The sequence below is a fragment of the Myotis myotis genome, unplaced genomic scaffold (genome assembly GCF_014108235.1).
Source record: "Myotis myotis isolate mMyoMyo1 unplaced genomic scaffold, mMyoMyo1.p scaffold_m19_p_1, whole genome shotgun sequence".
NCBI lineage: Eukaryota > Metazoa > Chordata > Mammalia > Chiroptera > Vespertilionidae > Myotis > Myotis myotis.
Window position 1 is genome coordinate 223282018 of NW_023416313.1, and position 15196 is coordinate 223297213.

At 41.7% G+C, this 15196-nt stretch overlaps 1 protein-coding gene across 10 annotated transcripts in view; it reads left to right on the top strand.

Moving 5' to 3' along the window:
- Positions 1 to 15196, top strand: part of DICER1 (dicer 1, ribonuclease III) — a 63837-nt gene that overhangs the window by 16972 nt on the left and 31669 nt on the right. For 2 of the 10 annotated variants that reach the window (XM_036317947.1, XM_036318002.1), the window contains exons 2-11: positions 508 to 571; positions 994 to 1112; positions 1473 to 1571; positions 5203 to 5391; positions 5990 to 6152; positions 7051 to 7181; positions 8568 to 8702; positions 9097 to 9257; positions 11031 to 11199; positions 12443 to 12915. In XM_036317947.1, the coding sequence (XP_036173840.1) occupies positions 5248 to 5391; positions 5990 to 6152; positions 7051 to 7181; positions 8568 to 8702; positions 9097 to 9257; positions 11031 to 11199; positions 12443 to 12915 (1376 nt within the window). In that variant the 5' untranslated portion in view covers positions 508 to 571; positions 994 to 1112; positions 1473 to 1571; positions 5203 to 5247. Of the gene's footprint in view, positions 1 to 73; positions 145 to 507; positions 572 to 993; positions 1113 to 1472; positions 1572 to 5202; positions 5392 to 5989; positions 6153 to 7050; positions 7182 to 8565; positions 8703 to 9078; positions 9258 to 11030; positions 11200 to 12442; positions 12916 to 15196 lie in introns of those variants that run through there. The other 8 variants (XM_036317973.1, XM_036317957.1, XM_036317994.1 and 5 more) reach the window with 6 other exon arrangements.

Consider the following 15196-nt stretch of genomic DNA (forward strand, 5'->3'; position numbering starts at 1 on the left):
CGTCCAGAAAGAAGGCGAATATGCATTAGTGAAGAGGGGAGAGATGGTGGTGAATTGACTTGCATCTTCCTAGGGGCAGCCAGGCTGGAATTGCCGTTGAAGCAGGAGGCAGCTTCAGGAAGCGCACTGACGGGAGCAGTTAGGGTGAGGACCTGCACGCCTGTGCCAGCGTGATACTGACTTGCCCTGGGGTCTGAGCGTTTTACAGCCAGTTTTTACTGGGGGATAATGTAATGCACTGTCAAGAATTCTCCCTGGTGCCGGATTATACTAACAACTTCAAAATTTTTCAATTGTATTAGAACATAATAAATAGAAATTTTAAAGGGCAGCTCTCTTTCAGACATGTATTGCTTTCTTGACTCCCAATAGATAACTAAATTATTTTATCAGGGATCTTATTCTGATAAGTTAAACATGAACATTATTGTTAAATAGGAAATTTCTTAAATTTGGTTTTTAAAATGGAGTTTTATGTTCTAAAATATTCTCTCTGATTGCTTTTAGGTTACCTAGGGTATGAATTAATACAGACTCGGAAACTGAAAGAACTTAGAATCAGCATTTTGAGGTAAATATGTACATACTTCAATAGTGTTAAGGTACCCTCATTCTGCTTTGTTAACTTCCTAGCAGAGTAAATTTGTGTATGGATGAGCAAGTTTAACCTCCACAGGAATGTTCTTTAAACAACTAGACTGCCCCTAGGTAAGTGAAAGGGGACCCCTCCATTTGTTCTCGCCGAGCTGTGCCGGTAGCAGCATGGCAGTACGCTACTGAACTCGGTCAGGCTCACAGCGCTGTGCTGATCAGTTAAACCTTCAACTTCGTGCTTCCCTAGTTTCTGACTTAGAATCTCTTTTAGGAGAACCACCTCTAAATTTAAATTTCTCTACAATATTGGTGAACTGTGTTTCTGAATTCTTTATTCATAAATGAGTTCTATACTAGTTTATAGTGTGGACTTAACTGTTTTTGAATTTGTGTTTTCAGTTTCATTTTGAGAAATTGAAATTGCTGATAACATTTTATATACGTATTGAAGACCTGTTACTAGATGATTTGGATTTTTTAGCCTGACCTCTTCTGGTGACCTTCGTTATTTCTTTTGTGTATGTGAATTTAGGAAATAACACATACTTACTCTTTTATTTTTTTCATTGTTCTAGTCTTCATCTTTAGAATTTATTTACTTCGTTTTATTTCCTTGTATTCATTTTAGAATCTGTTCTTGAATTTTTTCTTTCCCCCACATCTCTTGGAATTAGGCCTGCTATTGTTCCTTCTTTTGCTCTTTGTTTTAGAATAATGTGGTACCCTAAAATAACCCAAATGTCTTTTGTTTAAAATTTAATACAAAAATAATGGCCTTTATTCAACTCTTCATATTAATAAGACGCTCTTATAGATGTGTTTTATATTCAGTTTAAGTACAGGAATCTTAAAATTGGCTATTTTGCATTTGTTTTTAGAGCAGAAGCATGGGCATGCTGTGATTTTCCAATAAACTGCTGTCACAATGTCACAATGCAGTGCAGACAACAGCAACACAGAGATCACACATTAAAACGGTAAACCCGCGACGTAACCTGTGTGGGAAGTGGAGAAGAGTTTATCGTGTGTTGTGCTAAGTTGTTTTAATATATGGAAACTATGAAACAGCCTCACCAATTTCATGAGTGTAAATTGTTTGACCAGAAATTTAAAATCTGTGATTGAAAACCAGTCACGTGGAGTTACTGTGGCGCTGCTAAGGCCGTTACTGTAGTCAGCTCATCTATGAACTAGCACTTTCACTTCCCAGCAGGGATTCAGAGCATTTCATTAAGGCCAAGTGAGGGGGAAAATCCATCTCACCGTGCCAAAGAAAGTCAAAATGGGCAGAATTATAGGTTCTTCTGTTTTCACATGATTGGATTACCTCTTGAATTTTTAAATCTTGGATCTGCTTTCCCTAAATAGGAAGTATATTACCGGGGCCAGCCCCTGTATATTAAAAGAATGACAATTAGTGTAAATGTTATGACCTCATGGAAACTATAACTGGGAGGGCTAAATGGCTGTCCTCCATTTCCTTGCAAGTCTCCTCTCGTTACATACACCTCCGCGGCCGGGAGGAACGGTGGGTGTGGATTTCCAAGCCAAATAGATAGAGGTTTTGAGCCGCCTGTGATTCTGCTCTACACGTTGTTGTGTGGACATTCATGAATCTCTGACTCAGTTCATCGAATATTTATTTATCTAACTCAGTGGTTCTCAACCTGTGGGTTGCTACCCCTTTGGGGGTTGAATGACCCTTTCACAGGGGTCGCCTAAGACCATCGGAAAACACATATATAATTACATATTGTTTTTGTGATTAATCACTATGCTTTAATTATGTTCAATTTGTAACAATGAAATCGGGGGTCACCACAACATGAGGAGCTGTATGAAAGGGCCGCGGCGTTAGGAAGGTTGAGAACCCTGATCTAACTGTATGCCTGGTACACGCACCAGGCAAGTTCAGAGTGTGGCGAGTGAGGTGCACATCTTGCTCTGTGGAGCATGTGTGCCAGTAGAAGAAGAAGGTGTGCGTGGTGTCTGAGCACGCGCAGTGTGGTCTGCATTATGGAAGGCAGAGAGGCTGTTTGGAGGTTTTCATGTCACTCATGTGGGCGTTGTTTTCATTCTACGGACTGGGTGCTGGTTTGCCCTGGCCAGGTGTGATCCGGTGCTGTGGGTGGCACGGTGTGTGTGAGGCATAACGCTCCTGTACTCAAAAATCCTGGCTTAGTTGGTCGTATTTATTTACTTTTTTAGAACTCTTTATTTGGAAGTAATTTCAGTCTTACGGAAAAGTTCAGGATAAGAATAGAACAAAGAATACATGCGTTATCCATTTGCCCACTTGCTGTATCAGTTGCACCCACACGCTCTATATATCTATACGTGGTTTCTTTTTCTGAACCATCTGAGAATAAGTTGCATATATCATGGCCCTTTACCACTAAATCTTCAGTGTATATTTCCTAAGAAGAAGGCTATTCTTACATAGCCCCGAGCCATACTGCAGTGAGTTTAACTGCTGTTTTCTGCAGTTTCTTCAGTGGACTCAGGAATGGACTTTAAGGCATGGATCTGCCATTGACACGGGAGATTAGTTTCTGCATTTAGCTGTTATGTCTCCTATAGTCTTCTTTAATCTGGAACATTTTCTTTCTTTTTTTCTTCTTGTATTTTAAGATACATTTTTGAAGAATACAGACCTCCCTTTTAAAAAAATGGAACATTCTTCTCATTTGTTTTTGGACAGTTTTTTCCCAGAGTTACTAATGATCATAATTACTGATGTCATCTATATGAGAAGGAATGGTGACACGTGACAGTGGTAGGAAGGAGGGGTCCTGCTGCTTCCTGGCTGTGCTGGTGGAGGGAGGTGTATTTGGAGTTTTATAGGCATTGTTGCCCTCTTCTCTTTTTCCTTTTCCCCATCCTCCACCCGGATGTAGTCTGATTTCCTGATACTTTCTGCTGTGTCTGTGATTTGGGTTGGGTGAGAAGTGAGGGGTCGCTTAAGCATACATAATCTTAGACCGGAAGCAGCCTGCAGTCAGGAAGGAGGCATTGGAGGGAGCCCACGAAGGTAGCCAGCTGGGAGGTGCCTGCAGATCTCAGCCCTGGCTTGCAGACTGACCTGTGGATCGCAGGAAATTAGATAAAATTGGGTTTCACGTTGGAGTCTCGGCAGCTGTGTTGTGTAGAAAGCTTGAATGACGAACCTGAGGGTGTGCCCCTGTGGGCCTGCGGAAGGGGGAAAAGTGAACGCTTAGTGGGGGTGGAAGGAATGGCTGCTGGGGCTCTGGTTCCGTGGAGAAGGAGCAGTGTTCCTTTGATCCGGGGAAAAGAATGACTTGGTAGTTTTTCATGATGTGCTCCGGCTTCTCTGCTTGCGTCCTGCACAGGGTAATGAGAGCGGTTGTACTGTCTGCTCCACAGATGGCGCGAGCCGTGCCGAGGCCCTTGGCTCCTGCAGCCGGGCCCCTGTTCCCTTACCGAGGATCGCGCTTGTGTTAGTTGGATGGTGAATTCTGGCCACTGCAGTAGCCTCTGAAACCAGAATTTGTGTTGTGCCGATATGAAGGCCCACATTTGAGGCTTCTTCAGGATGAGATGCAACAACTGAGGTCACTGTGCTGTCCCAGGTTATCCATTTAACGTCAGGAGAGTCAGCGTTCTTGCTGGCAAGGAGCCAAAGCTGTATTCTTCCTTTCAGTTCCATAGAGTAATAACAGTGAACACTCCCAAGCAGCGCAAGGGAGAGAACTCCCTTCTACGGGGCAGCACATTCTGCTGACGGTTAGGCAAGCGGATGCTGGGCTTTCACATAGAGATTGGAAACCCTCACCCTCTATCTGCAGGTTAGGGATTTTAGAAGGACTCCATTTTTATTTTATCGTTTTACTTACCAGATTTATCTTTGGGAAAGAAGACATGAAATCCACAGGAGTGCTTAGATACCACGACGGGCTATCATTTCACAGAATGGTGTGCCTTCTTTTAGTTTATTGGGGATATGTATAATTTCATTTTATTAGTATTATTTTTTGATATGTAAATATGTAAGAGATCTATAATTTTAAAGGTACATATTTAAGTAGTTGGTCATCTATGCTAGGTTGCTAGTTGAGAAAAAGACCTGTGTTTTGGTCTTTAGATGAAATAACTGTTGACAGGCATTTGAATTTTTCCTGTGCATACTTACATGTTTTATATATACATATATTTTAAGAGTCATTATACTGTACATATTAAGGACAGGGTTCTGTGTCAGTAAATATAGATGTGTATTATCTTAATGGATTCAGAGTATTTCATTATAGGCATACCATAATTTGCTTAGCTAAATTTTTATTAATACATTTAAAATTATTTCTTGTTTGTAGTAATAATGCAGCAATAAATGTTTATGTACTTTTCACGTGTGTGTATACAGTTGTCTAATTCTTTCAGACAAGTTACTAGGGATAGGGTTGGTGGGTTGGAGAGAATAGAATGTTTGACTTTTAAAAACAATCCTCTTAGATCAAGAAAAAGCTGAAACAGTTATAAGAGTTTGAAAGGCCCGTAGGAGTGATATTTTGATGTTTCTCTTGTTTCTGTGCTTTCTTTTGTTTTTAACCCTGCATGGTTGTGTAATGGTGTTCTTTTTCCCTTTTGTAGTAAGCTGTGCTAGAACAAAAATGCAATGAAAGAAACACTGGATGAATGAAAAGCCCTGCTTTGCAACCCCTCAGCATGGCAGGCCTGCAGCTCATGACCCCTGCTTCCTCACCAATGGGTCCTTTCTTTGGACTGCCATGGCAACAAGAAGCAATTCATGATAACATTTATACGCCAAGAAAATATCAGGTACTAATGAGAACACTAATACTGGAGCATTTCACTAAAATAGAATAAATTAGCATTTAGTTGACACAACTTAATAAAACTCATTTACCTGTTCAAGCTTTCCTCTTCTGATTAATTTTCTCATTCCAGATACTTTGTTCTTAATAATCCTTTTCTAACATCTGCTGAGTAATTAGATCGATAGTTTTATTTGTGAAGTTCCTGATTTTCTCCCCTCTGAAAACCTCATCCATTTGGATGTGTCTGTCCTCATGAGCTGGGTAGGAATTGAGATTGAACAACTATGAACTGGCAGAACCCCGATTACAATAAATTTAGTCATTCATCTAATTCTAGAGAAGTATTCTGTCCGTGCAAAAACCTTAAGGAAATTGTAAATACATTTCAACATATGCTTATATTACCGCTCTGTATAACAGGCATTTTAATGCGTCTGGTTATTATTCACATACACAGATGCAGAAAGTATGCTTTTTGGCAAACTTATTGGAGGAAGATATTAGAAAACAGTGGAATTTCCTGAATTAAAAGAAAATCCCATTTTCTAAATTTTGTACTTAGATAAGAAGTGTGTAATCTTTTCCCACTGTATTTCCAGGTTGAACTGCTTGAAGCAGCTCTGGATCGGAATACCATAGTCTGTTTGAACACTGGCTCAGGGAAGACGTTCATTGCAGTACTACTCACTAAAGAGCTGTCCTATCAGATCAGGGGAGACTTCAGCAGACATGGAAAAAGGACTGTGTTCTTGGTCAACTCTGGTAATAAAAAAGTACTTTTTCACATTGCATAGAGGAAATTGGATGAGATTAAACTATTGGTTAAATTATTGAAAATGTAGAGAGTTTGACAAGTAATGTACTTGTTGAAATTCTGATAGCAGAGCTGCTTATTTCTTAACTTTGTAGTATTTCTCTTAAATATTAGCTGTTTTATTCCATAGGTGTAAAACTAGCTTTTCTTTTAGATGTAATTGCATTTAATCCTGATTCTGCATTTCTTTTGAATGGATTACTATTGTAACATGATCTAAGTTGTGTTAGTTATTTTGTTTTGATATTTAGCTTCACAAAACATGCCCAAAGGTGCTTGATTATGACATAGGTAACTTTTTGGTTTATGATTTTGCTATGTCAGTTGTAGAAAGAAAGTTAAATAGTTGCTTCTTAATAGTTAAAAATACTGGGTTTTATGTGTTTGGGATTATATATTAAAATAAAAGTATAAAATGTGAACCTGAGCTGCTAGGGCACTAATACAACCATGCCATTCCTCTCCTTTTCTTTATATGTTCTCAGCATGAGATGTTCTTACTGGTGTGAATATGCGTTAGTCTGTATTGTTTCTTGGTGAAACGATCTGATTTTATTGACTACAACAGGAGGGGTGGATCTGGAGGCGTTCTCATTCTAGCCTAAAAGTTACATTTTTAGGTTGGGGAAAATCCGCTCTAAAGCATGGAGGTGATACAGGGTCTCTGAAGTGAGTGACGGTCAGGGTGGTGAGTCTAATAAGTGCATTTTGGAAATCTCTAAAATGCAGATGGTTCGGTATAATACAGAATAAGAAGGGTTTCTTTAACTGTCTGAATCATTGTAGCCCAGAGAACCAACTAGAGCCAACTTGTCCTGTTTACATGGAGTTTCTGTTTGTAACCAGCAAACCAGGTTGCTCAGCAAGTGTCGGCTGTCAGAACTCATTCAGACCTCAAGGTGGGGGAATACGCACACCTAGAAGTACTTGCATCTTGGACTAAAGAGAAATGGAACCAGGAGTTTACTAAGCACCAGGTAAGCCTGGCAGAGACACTTCGCTCTGTAAATCCCTGCAAGTCCTTGGCTTGGTTCTCAGATGCCCTGCGGCCTGGGCTGGCTGAGTTGGACTGAAAACCCTACCCTCCTGTGCTCGGCCCGGACACTAGCCCGCGCGCCCTTTCTCACCCTGGGTCTCTCCCCAGAGCCGAGTGAAGTGCCAGCCTGTGTTGCTCTGATTTCTCGGTGTGGTTTACTTGCCTGGGAAGCACGCATCCCGACTCTTTCCAACTTGCAGATAACGTGCTTTCAGAACATGTGCTCCTGAGTGTAATGTCTTGGAACTGCAGACATGTCTTGGTGGAGCCCTTTGGGTCTTTGACGAGACTTCCTCTCACTTAACGCTGCCGTGTAGCCAGCACGTGCTGAGGGTCTTCTGTGTGCAGAGCGTGTCGGTGGATCTGCAGTGGTTAAGAACTGCGTCCTAACCAACTTTAAACAGTCTCCATACAGCCTGCTAGTATGTCTCACATTTTGGGTTAAGTCCACATTAAAAAGCACTTAAATGTCCACAGAATGATAATTTATAAAAAGAACATTTAATAGCCATAAAAAAGAAGAAAATTTTACCCTTTGCAACAGCATGGATGGACTTAGAGGATGTTATGCTAAGTGCAGTAAGCCAGTCACAGAAAAACACGTACCATATGATCTCACTCATATGTGGAATCTAGTGAACAAACTGAAGTAACAAGCAACATAGAGACAGACTCAGATAGAGAGCAGGCAGACCGCTCTGGTGGTGGGGGTGGTGGGGGTGGGGGGGTGGGGGGTGGGGGGGTGGGGGGGTGGGGGTGGTGGGCAGGGGAGGCGGGTGTGGAGGGGCTGAGCACAAACGAGGAAGAGCTTATGGACACGGCAGCAGTGCGGTGATTGCGGGGGAGGGGGCGGGTAGAGGTGGAAGGGTACGGGGGTATAAATGGTGATGGAAAAAAATAAAATAGGATAAATTAAATGGAAAAAACACATTTTGTTTGTGTCATCTTCTGGAAAACTTTGTCCGTTCAATGGGGAAAAAACAAAACAAAACTGTGAATTGTTTTGTGATTTGATTAAATCGACAGGTCTCATTAGTCAAAATATGGCTGTAGGAACCTGAAACCCTGAAATAGATTTAAGGGAGTTATAAAAACATGGTCTCTATTAGCAAGAATTGTTTTTCATAGTCTGTTTCATGTTTCCCTAATTCTACTTCTTGGTTCTAAAGTATGAGCTTCCATACATTTAGAATTTTTGTATTAATTTTGACTAATGGATTTCTTAGTTCTCACCTACAATACAATGGCTGCATAACCTCCTTTCATGTAAGTGTGTCCCGTCAGGCGAATGGTACATTTGTTCATACTGATGTCAATTTTATTTTAGGTTCTCATTATGACTTGCTATGTTGCCTTGATTGTTTTGAAAAATGGTTACTTGTCACTGTCAGACATTAACCTTTTGGTGTTTGATGAATGTCACCTTGCAATCCTAGACCACCCATATCGAGAAATTATGAAGGTAAGTTTTTATATTTTATCAGTCTTAATAATTCAGGTCAAATTAATGAGTATAAGCAGTGTTTTTATATATCAAAGCAATAGTATTAGTTACTAATTTTGTGAACTTGGTTCCAGTGTATTAATGAATGAATATTAATGTTTATTTACATCTATAGTCTATAATAATAAGCTATAATAAATAATCTATAATAAAACTAAATCTGTAATAAAATTTTAAGCATAAGAAATCTGCCTTTGTGATAAGTGGAACTTTTAAGCATGCTACCATAATTCTGCAAGTAATATTTTTAGTATTTGTCAGTCTTTTTGGACATGTTTTAATATGGTGATGCCTTTTTTATTATGGTCTTGCAAAATGAATTTCTTACTGTTAGTATCTTGTATTATGTTAGCTCTGTGAAAGTTGTCCATCATGCCCTCGTATTTTGGGACTAACTGCTTCCATTTTAAATGGGAAATGTGATCCAGAGGAATTAGAAGAAAAGATTCAGAAACTGGAGAAAATTCTTAAGAGTAATGCTGAGACTGCAACCGACTTGGTGGTCTTAGACAGGTATGCACTTCCGATGGACTTGGTGTGGCCAGACCAGCTAGAACTCGCTCGAAGCCTGCAGGGCCTTTCCCGTGCCTCGCAGGAGGTGCCTCCGCAAGACACACGGTGGCTGTTAAAAGGAAAGAGCGAGACAGCAGTTCTTTCCAGGACAGTCCTTTCGAATGCAGGGGCTTACCCTGTTTACACAGAGAGAGGCAGGTGGAGGTGTTTCTGCCTTCGGAGAGATATTGCATCAGCCTTGGCCCTTCATATTTGCTGATACTGACAAGGACTGGGGACATGGATAGTAAATTTGTGTTCCTTTCCATCAATGTGTGTGCTTTGTTCTTCTGATCTAAATGTCACATGTGATGGTTTGAAAGAACATTACTTAGAGAATTCAGTATTTTACAATATGCTTTAAAATAATTGGAAACACCCTGTAGTTTTGAAAATGGATATGAATTTCTGAGAAAGATGTTTATGATTTCTAGGCTCGTCTCTTTGAGGGGGTTGCTATTTTGAGTTTCATTGAAACATACACACAGACACAAATTTTGATTTAAGTTTGTTGAAGGGAGCCTGTATAAATAAGGTTTTTAAATAAATGAAACAAATTTAATACATATTAAAATACCTTTATATTCTTATCAGATACAGTCTTTTAACAAGTAAAGACATATTTAAATCTACAGTTTTCATTATTCTCAGGTTATGGCTTTAAATCAGACATGGGCTATGAATACCGGCTCCACTAATTGTAAGCTGTGACTGCCAGTCGTGTACTGTTCCCGCATCTGTAAAATGCCATTGGCAGTCGCTTCAGGGCATTCTTCGATGACTAATTACGTAGACACCTAGAAAACACCTCGCAGTGTGCCTGGCCTTTAGTAGAATTTTGGAAAATTCTCTTTGTAGAATGAGAAAAAAGGTAATGTTTTAGGTTATAGAACTTAGGTATCCAAATGCCATACAAAATACAGATCTCATAACCTTGAGGACATGTTATTTTTTACTTCCTTGCAAGGAAAGTAGAGGTATTAGATCATTTAAGTATAACTTTCTAGGATGATGATGATAGGTAATCAGTTGGTTTTGGCATTACCTAGTTCTCTAAATGTGGCTCTTTGGTTAGGTATAGGTTCTGGTTAGAATAATGAAAACTAGTATTTAAATATGTCTTTACTGTACTTTCCCTTGATTATTGTGTGTGCTTTTAGAATATTATGTGCCACTCTGGTTGTCACATTTTATGAAAGATCCAATGAATGATACTGTAATTGACTGAAAGTTGGGGGAAGCTTTCCCTATAGCAGATTTTATAAAAACACATAAAAAGTAAAGTTGACATTTGCAAATGCTATACCTTCAACTAGTATGGAAATGGATCAATTTAATAACACCTCCCCCTACCATCTAACCCCCATCCCTGATTTCTGCTTCTGAATAGTATCATGTTGAGTTTCTTGAGTATTTTGACCAACATTATTCCTGAGGGGGCAAAAGATGAACGTCTAAAACTAAAAAACAAAATATAAAACCTGGCATAAAAATGAATTCTCAAAATTCTTAGACTGTCAGCTTTCTGCAGTCATTCCTTGAGCCCTGACAGGCAAACACATAGCATGGACACAAGTGAGCACCACTTCAGGGAGCCGGTGAGCCTGCCTGTTGTCCCAAGTAGGTATGCAAGCTGAACATAGGAAGTTTCTTGCTTGGTTTAGATATGTAGTGGATGGTATTGCAGTAGTGCATTTACTGTAGTATTGACCACTTTTGTTCCTGATGTTAAAGATACACTTCTCAGCCGTACGAGATTGTGGTGGACTGTGGACCATTTATGGACAGAAGTGGGCTTTATGAGAGACTGCTGATGGAATTAGAGGAAGCACTTAATTTTGTCAATGACTGTAATATATCTGCACATTCAAAAGAAAGAGATTCTACTTTAATTTCTAAACAGGTAAGCAAATGCACAGTAAGTGTAGGACAGATAATAAAGGCTTCCGTTTGTGTTTAGTATTGAAATGAAAATATGCTTCTGATGAGGGTAGTTTCTATACTTTTTAACTTAAGGCCTGACCCTTACCTCTTTGGACATGTATCAAACATATATTGGGTTGAGTTTACTAGAGTATAGACCTCCCTGATAGAAGAGATGATTTAGGATGTTCATGCCATGGCTATTTGAATAAAAGGAATGAGTCTAGTTTTCTTATTTCTTGGTCAGATGAGTTAGTACCTGCTCAAACCCTTTGGCTAAACAAATTCTTTTGCTGTTTCCTTGTGTGTAACTGGATATGAGCTTGTCATCTCTGAATGGGATCCAGCTTTGAGAAGAGATCCCTTAGGATAATGGTTCTCAAAGTACGGACCCCAGACCAGCATCATCGGCACCCCCTGACACTTGTTAGACATGTGAATTATGGGCTCACCCTGGACCTGCTGAATCTAAAACCGGCGGTGGGTCCAGCTGGCTGAGATTAACAGGCCGTCCAGTTACCCTGATGCTTTAAAACTTGAGAACCATTGTTCTAGGACTTTGCACCCGTTCATGAGTGCTGACACTGTTGCATCTGCATCTTAATTTCTCTCTTGCTGATGTTTTCTGAAGCAGCAATGCCCAGACTCTCCTTAGCCCTTGAATTGTCACTAAGTCCGTGTTCCCCCCAGTCTGTCTTTTACTCGCCTGCAGAAGGTTCCTCAGTCTCGGTGTGGATTGGCAGTCTGCTCTGAGCTAGGATTGTAAGGTGTGGTTCTCTGCGTATAAAGTTAAAGGAAAATTGTCTTGCTCTTTGATACCTAAAATAAGATGACTCCACTATGGAATTCTTTGTATAGTTACCTGAAAGTAAATGACTCAGTTGTCCTTCTAACTAATCAGAGATCTAAAAATAAAGTTTCATCTTTATACAATTGCATCTTTTAATATCTATTATTTGATTATTTTTGCTGGGAAAAACAAAATGATGGTTCTGGGTGTGTGTGTGTGTGTGTGTGTGTGTGTGTGTGTATGACAAAGTAGAGCTTGGAAAGACCACGGGCCCCTGTTCCCAACCTTAGGGCATTAACCTCAGTGTTCACATGAATATGTGGGGTACATTTATTTTGAAGGGGCAGATTAAAGATAACGTAAACCCCAGTTAAGCCTCAGAGGGCACTGCTGCGTGATTATTGTGTAACATTTGGCTCTTTTTGTTCTGTAGATACTGGCGGACTGTCGCGCGGTGTTGGTAGTTCTGGGGCCCTGGTGTGCAGATAAAGTAGCTGGAATGATGGTGAGAGAACTGCAGAAACACATCAAACACGAGCAAGAGGAGCTGCACAGGAAATTCCTGCTGTTCACAGACACTTTCCTGCGGAAAATCCACGCCCTGTGCGAAGAGCACTTCTCACCGGCCTCCCTGGACCTGCGATTTGTAACTCCTAAAGTGGTCAGACTGCTGGAGATCCTCCGCAAGTACAAACCGTACGAGCGGCAGCAGTTTGAGAGCGTGGAGTGGTACAACAACAGGAACCAGGATAACTATGTGTCTTGGAGTGACTCTGAGGATGATGATGAGGATGAAGAAATTGAAGAAAAGGAGAAGCCAGAGACAAATTTCCCTTCTCCATTCACCAATATTTTATGTGGAATTATTTTCGTGGAAAGAAGATACACAGCAGTTGTCTTAAACAGGTAGATCTCTACGGTTCGCCTTTTCCCCAGAGCGGAGCCAGGCAGCGTGCTGCTCTGTGAGGCTCTGCGGGGCGGCGTCCGAGCTGCAGGGGTGAGGGCACGTCCCCCGCACCATCGCCGCGGCCTGCTCACGGCAGTGCCAGGCAGGGCTGGCAGCGGGCATGTGTGCGAGCCGTTTCCCAGCCCTGAGGCTTGCTGTGCAAGGATGCAAACCTCTAACCCGCCTGAGGTGGAGAGCAAGTGGAGAACAATGACGTTCAAGTGAAGCCTTTCTTGTTTTGTCTTCAGCTGTTAGGCCCAGGTCAGGTACTTACTGTTCTGTGCGGCTGTGTTGGGCGTGTGTCAGTGTTAAGCATTCCACAGCGAGCTTTGTCCCGAAGGTAACCTTTGGGTAAACGTCATCTCTGGGTGGTGTTGTGGCTGACTTTTTATGTTAGCTTTTTTATCCCTTAAGTGTTAATTCAAGTTTGCAGTGGAAAAAGTTTTGAACAAGTGGATTCGCAGCGTGGGTTAGTTCGTAGACTATATATTAAGTTTCCCGAGCCAGGAGAGAGTAAGGTGTTAGGGAACACTTGGAGAATATTGGCATGGAGACGGTGGGCCCGCCCCGCCCTTCCTGGGCTTCCGGTGTGCCTGCGCCGCGAGGGCTGGCTCTCGGGCTGTGCTGGTGCTTTGTTTGAAAGGGCCAGGTTCTTCTGTGCTCCGACAACCTGCTTTCTCGGACATCCGTTAGTTGGCCCAGTGGTCCCCAAGGCCTTTCCTGCAAGTAGTGATCTCTGAGGAGAAATTAAGCTTTGTTTCCTGCGGTAATTTCGGGTTTTTTCTTTCTGAACTGCTTCTGACTGGTTTGGGATTTTTGAAAACTTAGTTGAGTAACAAGAAATTGGGCCCTGGGGCCGCCGTCTGGTGGTTTGCAGTCTGGTGATTTTCATGGTCATTGGGCCTGATCCCTGTGATGAACGCACAGTAAGCAGCGTCAGGGAGTGAATTGCGCTGAAGCCAGGAGTTTAAGGTTGGGAAGGGACTTCACCGACTCCCTAATCCAGCCGCTTCTGTACGAAAGAGCAGGGGCCCCGGGAGGAGAAGCGGTTTCCTCTGCATTAGATTGCTGTCAGTGACAGAGACCGTGCAGGCAGCCGACATCCGCTCCGGTTCCCAGCTCCCCCTGCAGTCACCGTGCCCCTCCTGGTTCCCAGCTCCCTCTGCAGTCACCGTGCCCCCGGGCGTTGCAAACGCGAACCGCGCTCTCCTCGGTGGGAAGGCTGCCAGGAGTGGCCAGGATGGCTCTTGGGATCAGCCTGGGAGACAGGCATTTCAGCCGTCAGGAGGGTTTACTGTTGGCACCGTTCTGGCCTGGTTGTAGACATACTCCCCGCCCCCCTTCCAGGACGGGTTAAGAATTACATTTTCTGGGGCTTGGAGAGAAGAAATGGGGCTATTTTCTTCCTTGCCGCCGCCTCTGCATGTGTTTTTAAATGTGGAGATGGGCCAGGTCTCATTGCAAGAGCATTAGCCTGAAAAGGTTTATCGAAAACCAGTCATTGCTTCCTATTGACTTTGAGGATCAGATTAATTGCGATCAACTCTCATAAAATGTGGCTGGAATTTAGTGTTGGATGATGAATCAAGAGCGATTTGAGGGTTGACTTTATGGGCAGCTAATTGAATATACAATAGAGGTCTTGTTCCAGTTTTTAATAAGCTTAGAAAAACTTCCTGAAGTCCAGATTCTTTCCTTCCATCAACTTAATGGGAGGAAAAGCCCTTCTTCAGTGAACAGCTTCACGGAGGGTGAGCTATTGTAATCTACGGGCAGTTTTCTCCTCTCCTCATTGAAAAATAAATCACAGCCCCTTCTGTGTACAGAGGAGGTGTACACACAGTCTCAGGTTTATAGCTTTCCTTTTGCCTTACTATAGGGCTTTAGGGTTTATAATTTATCTTTGTACATATGTATTTTTCAACTTCACAGCACTTTATGAGGCAAAGGCAGATAATTTTACTCTATTATAGATGAGGAAACGGAGACACAGTTGGTGACTCTCCCAAAATAACACTGGTAGGAAGTGCAGAGAATGGCTTCCCTTCTCTAAGTCTACTGCTCTCTTCCCTGTGTAACTTCTAACACATTGTTTGCGGGTAGTTTTTATCACGTGCTAACAGGTGGCGTGGGCCATTTTTGCTAATTTTTTGCACAAATGGCAACGTTCAGTAAAATTACGATAACTTTAGTTTACGTATTTATACGTTACCCGCATTCTACCGCTAGTCTATAAAAAAC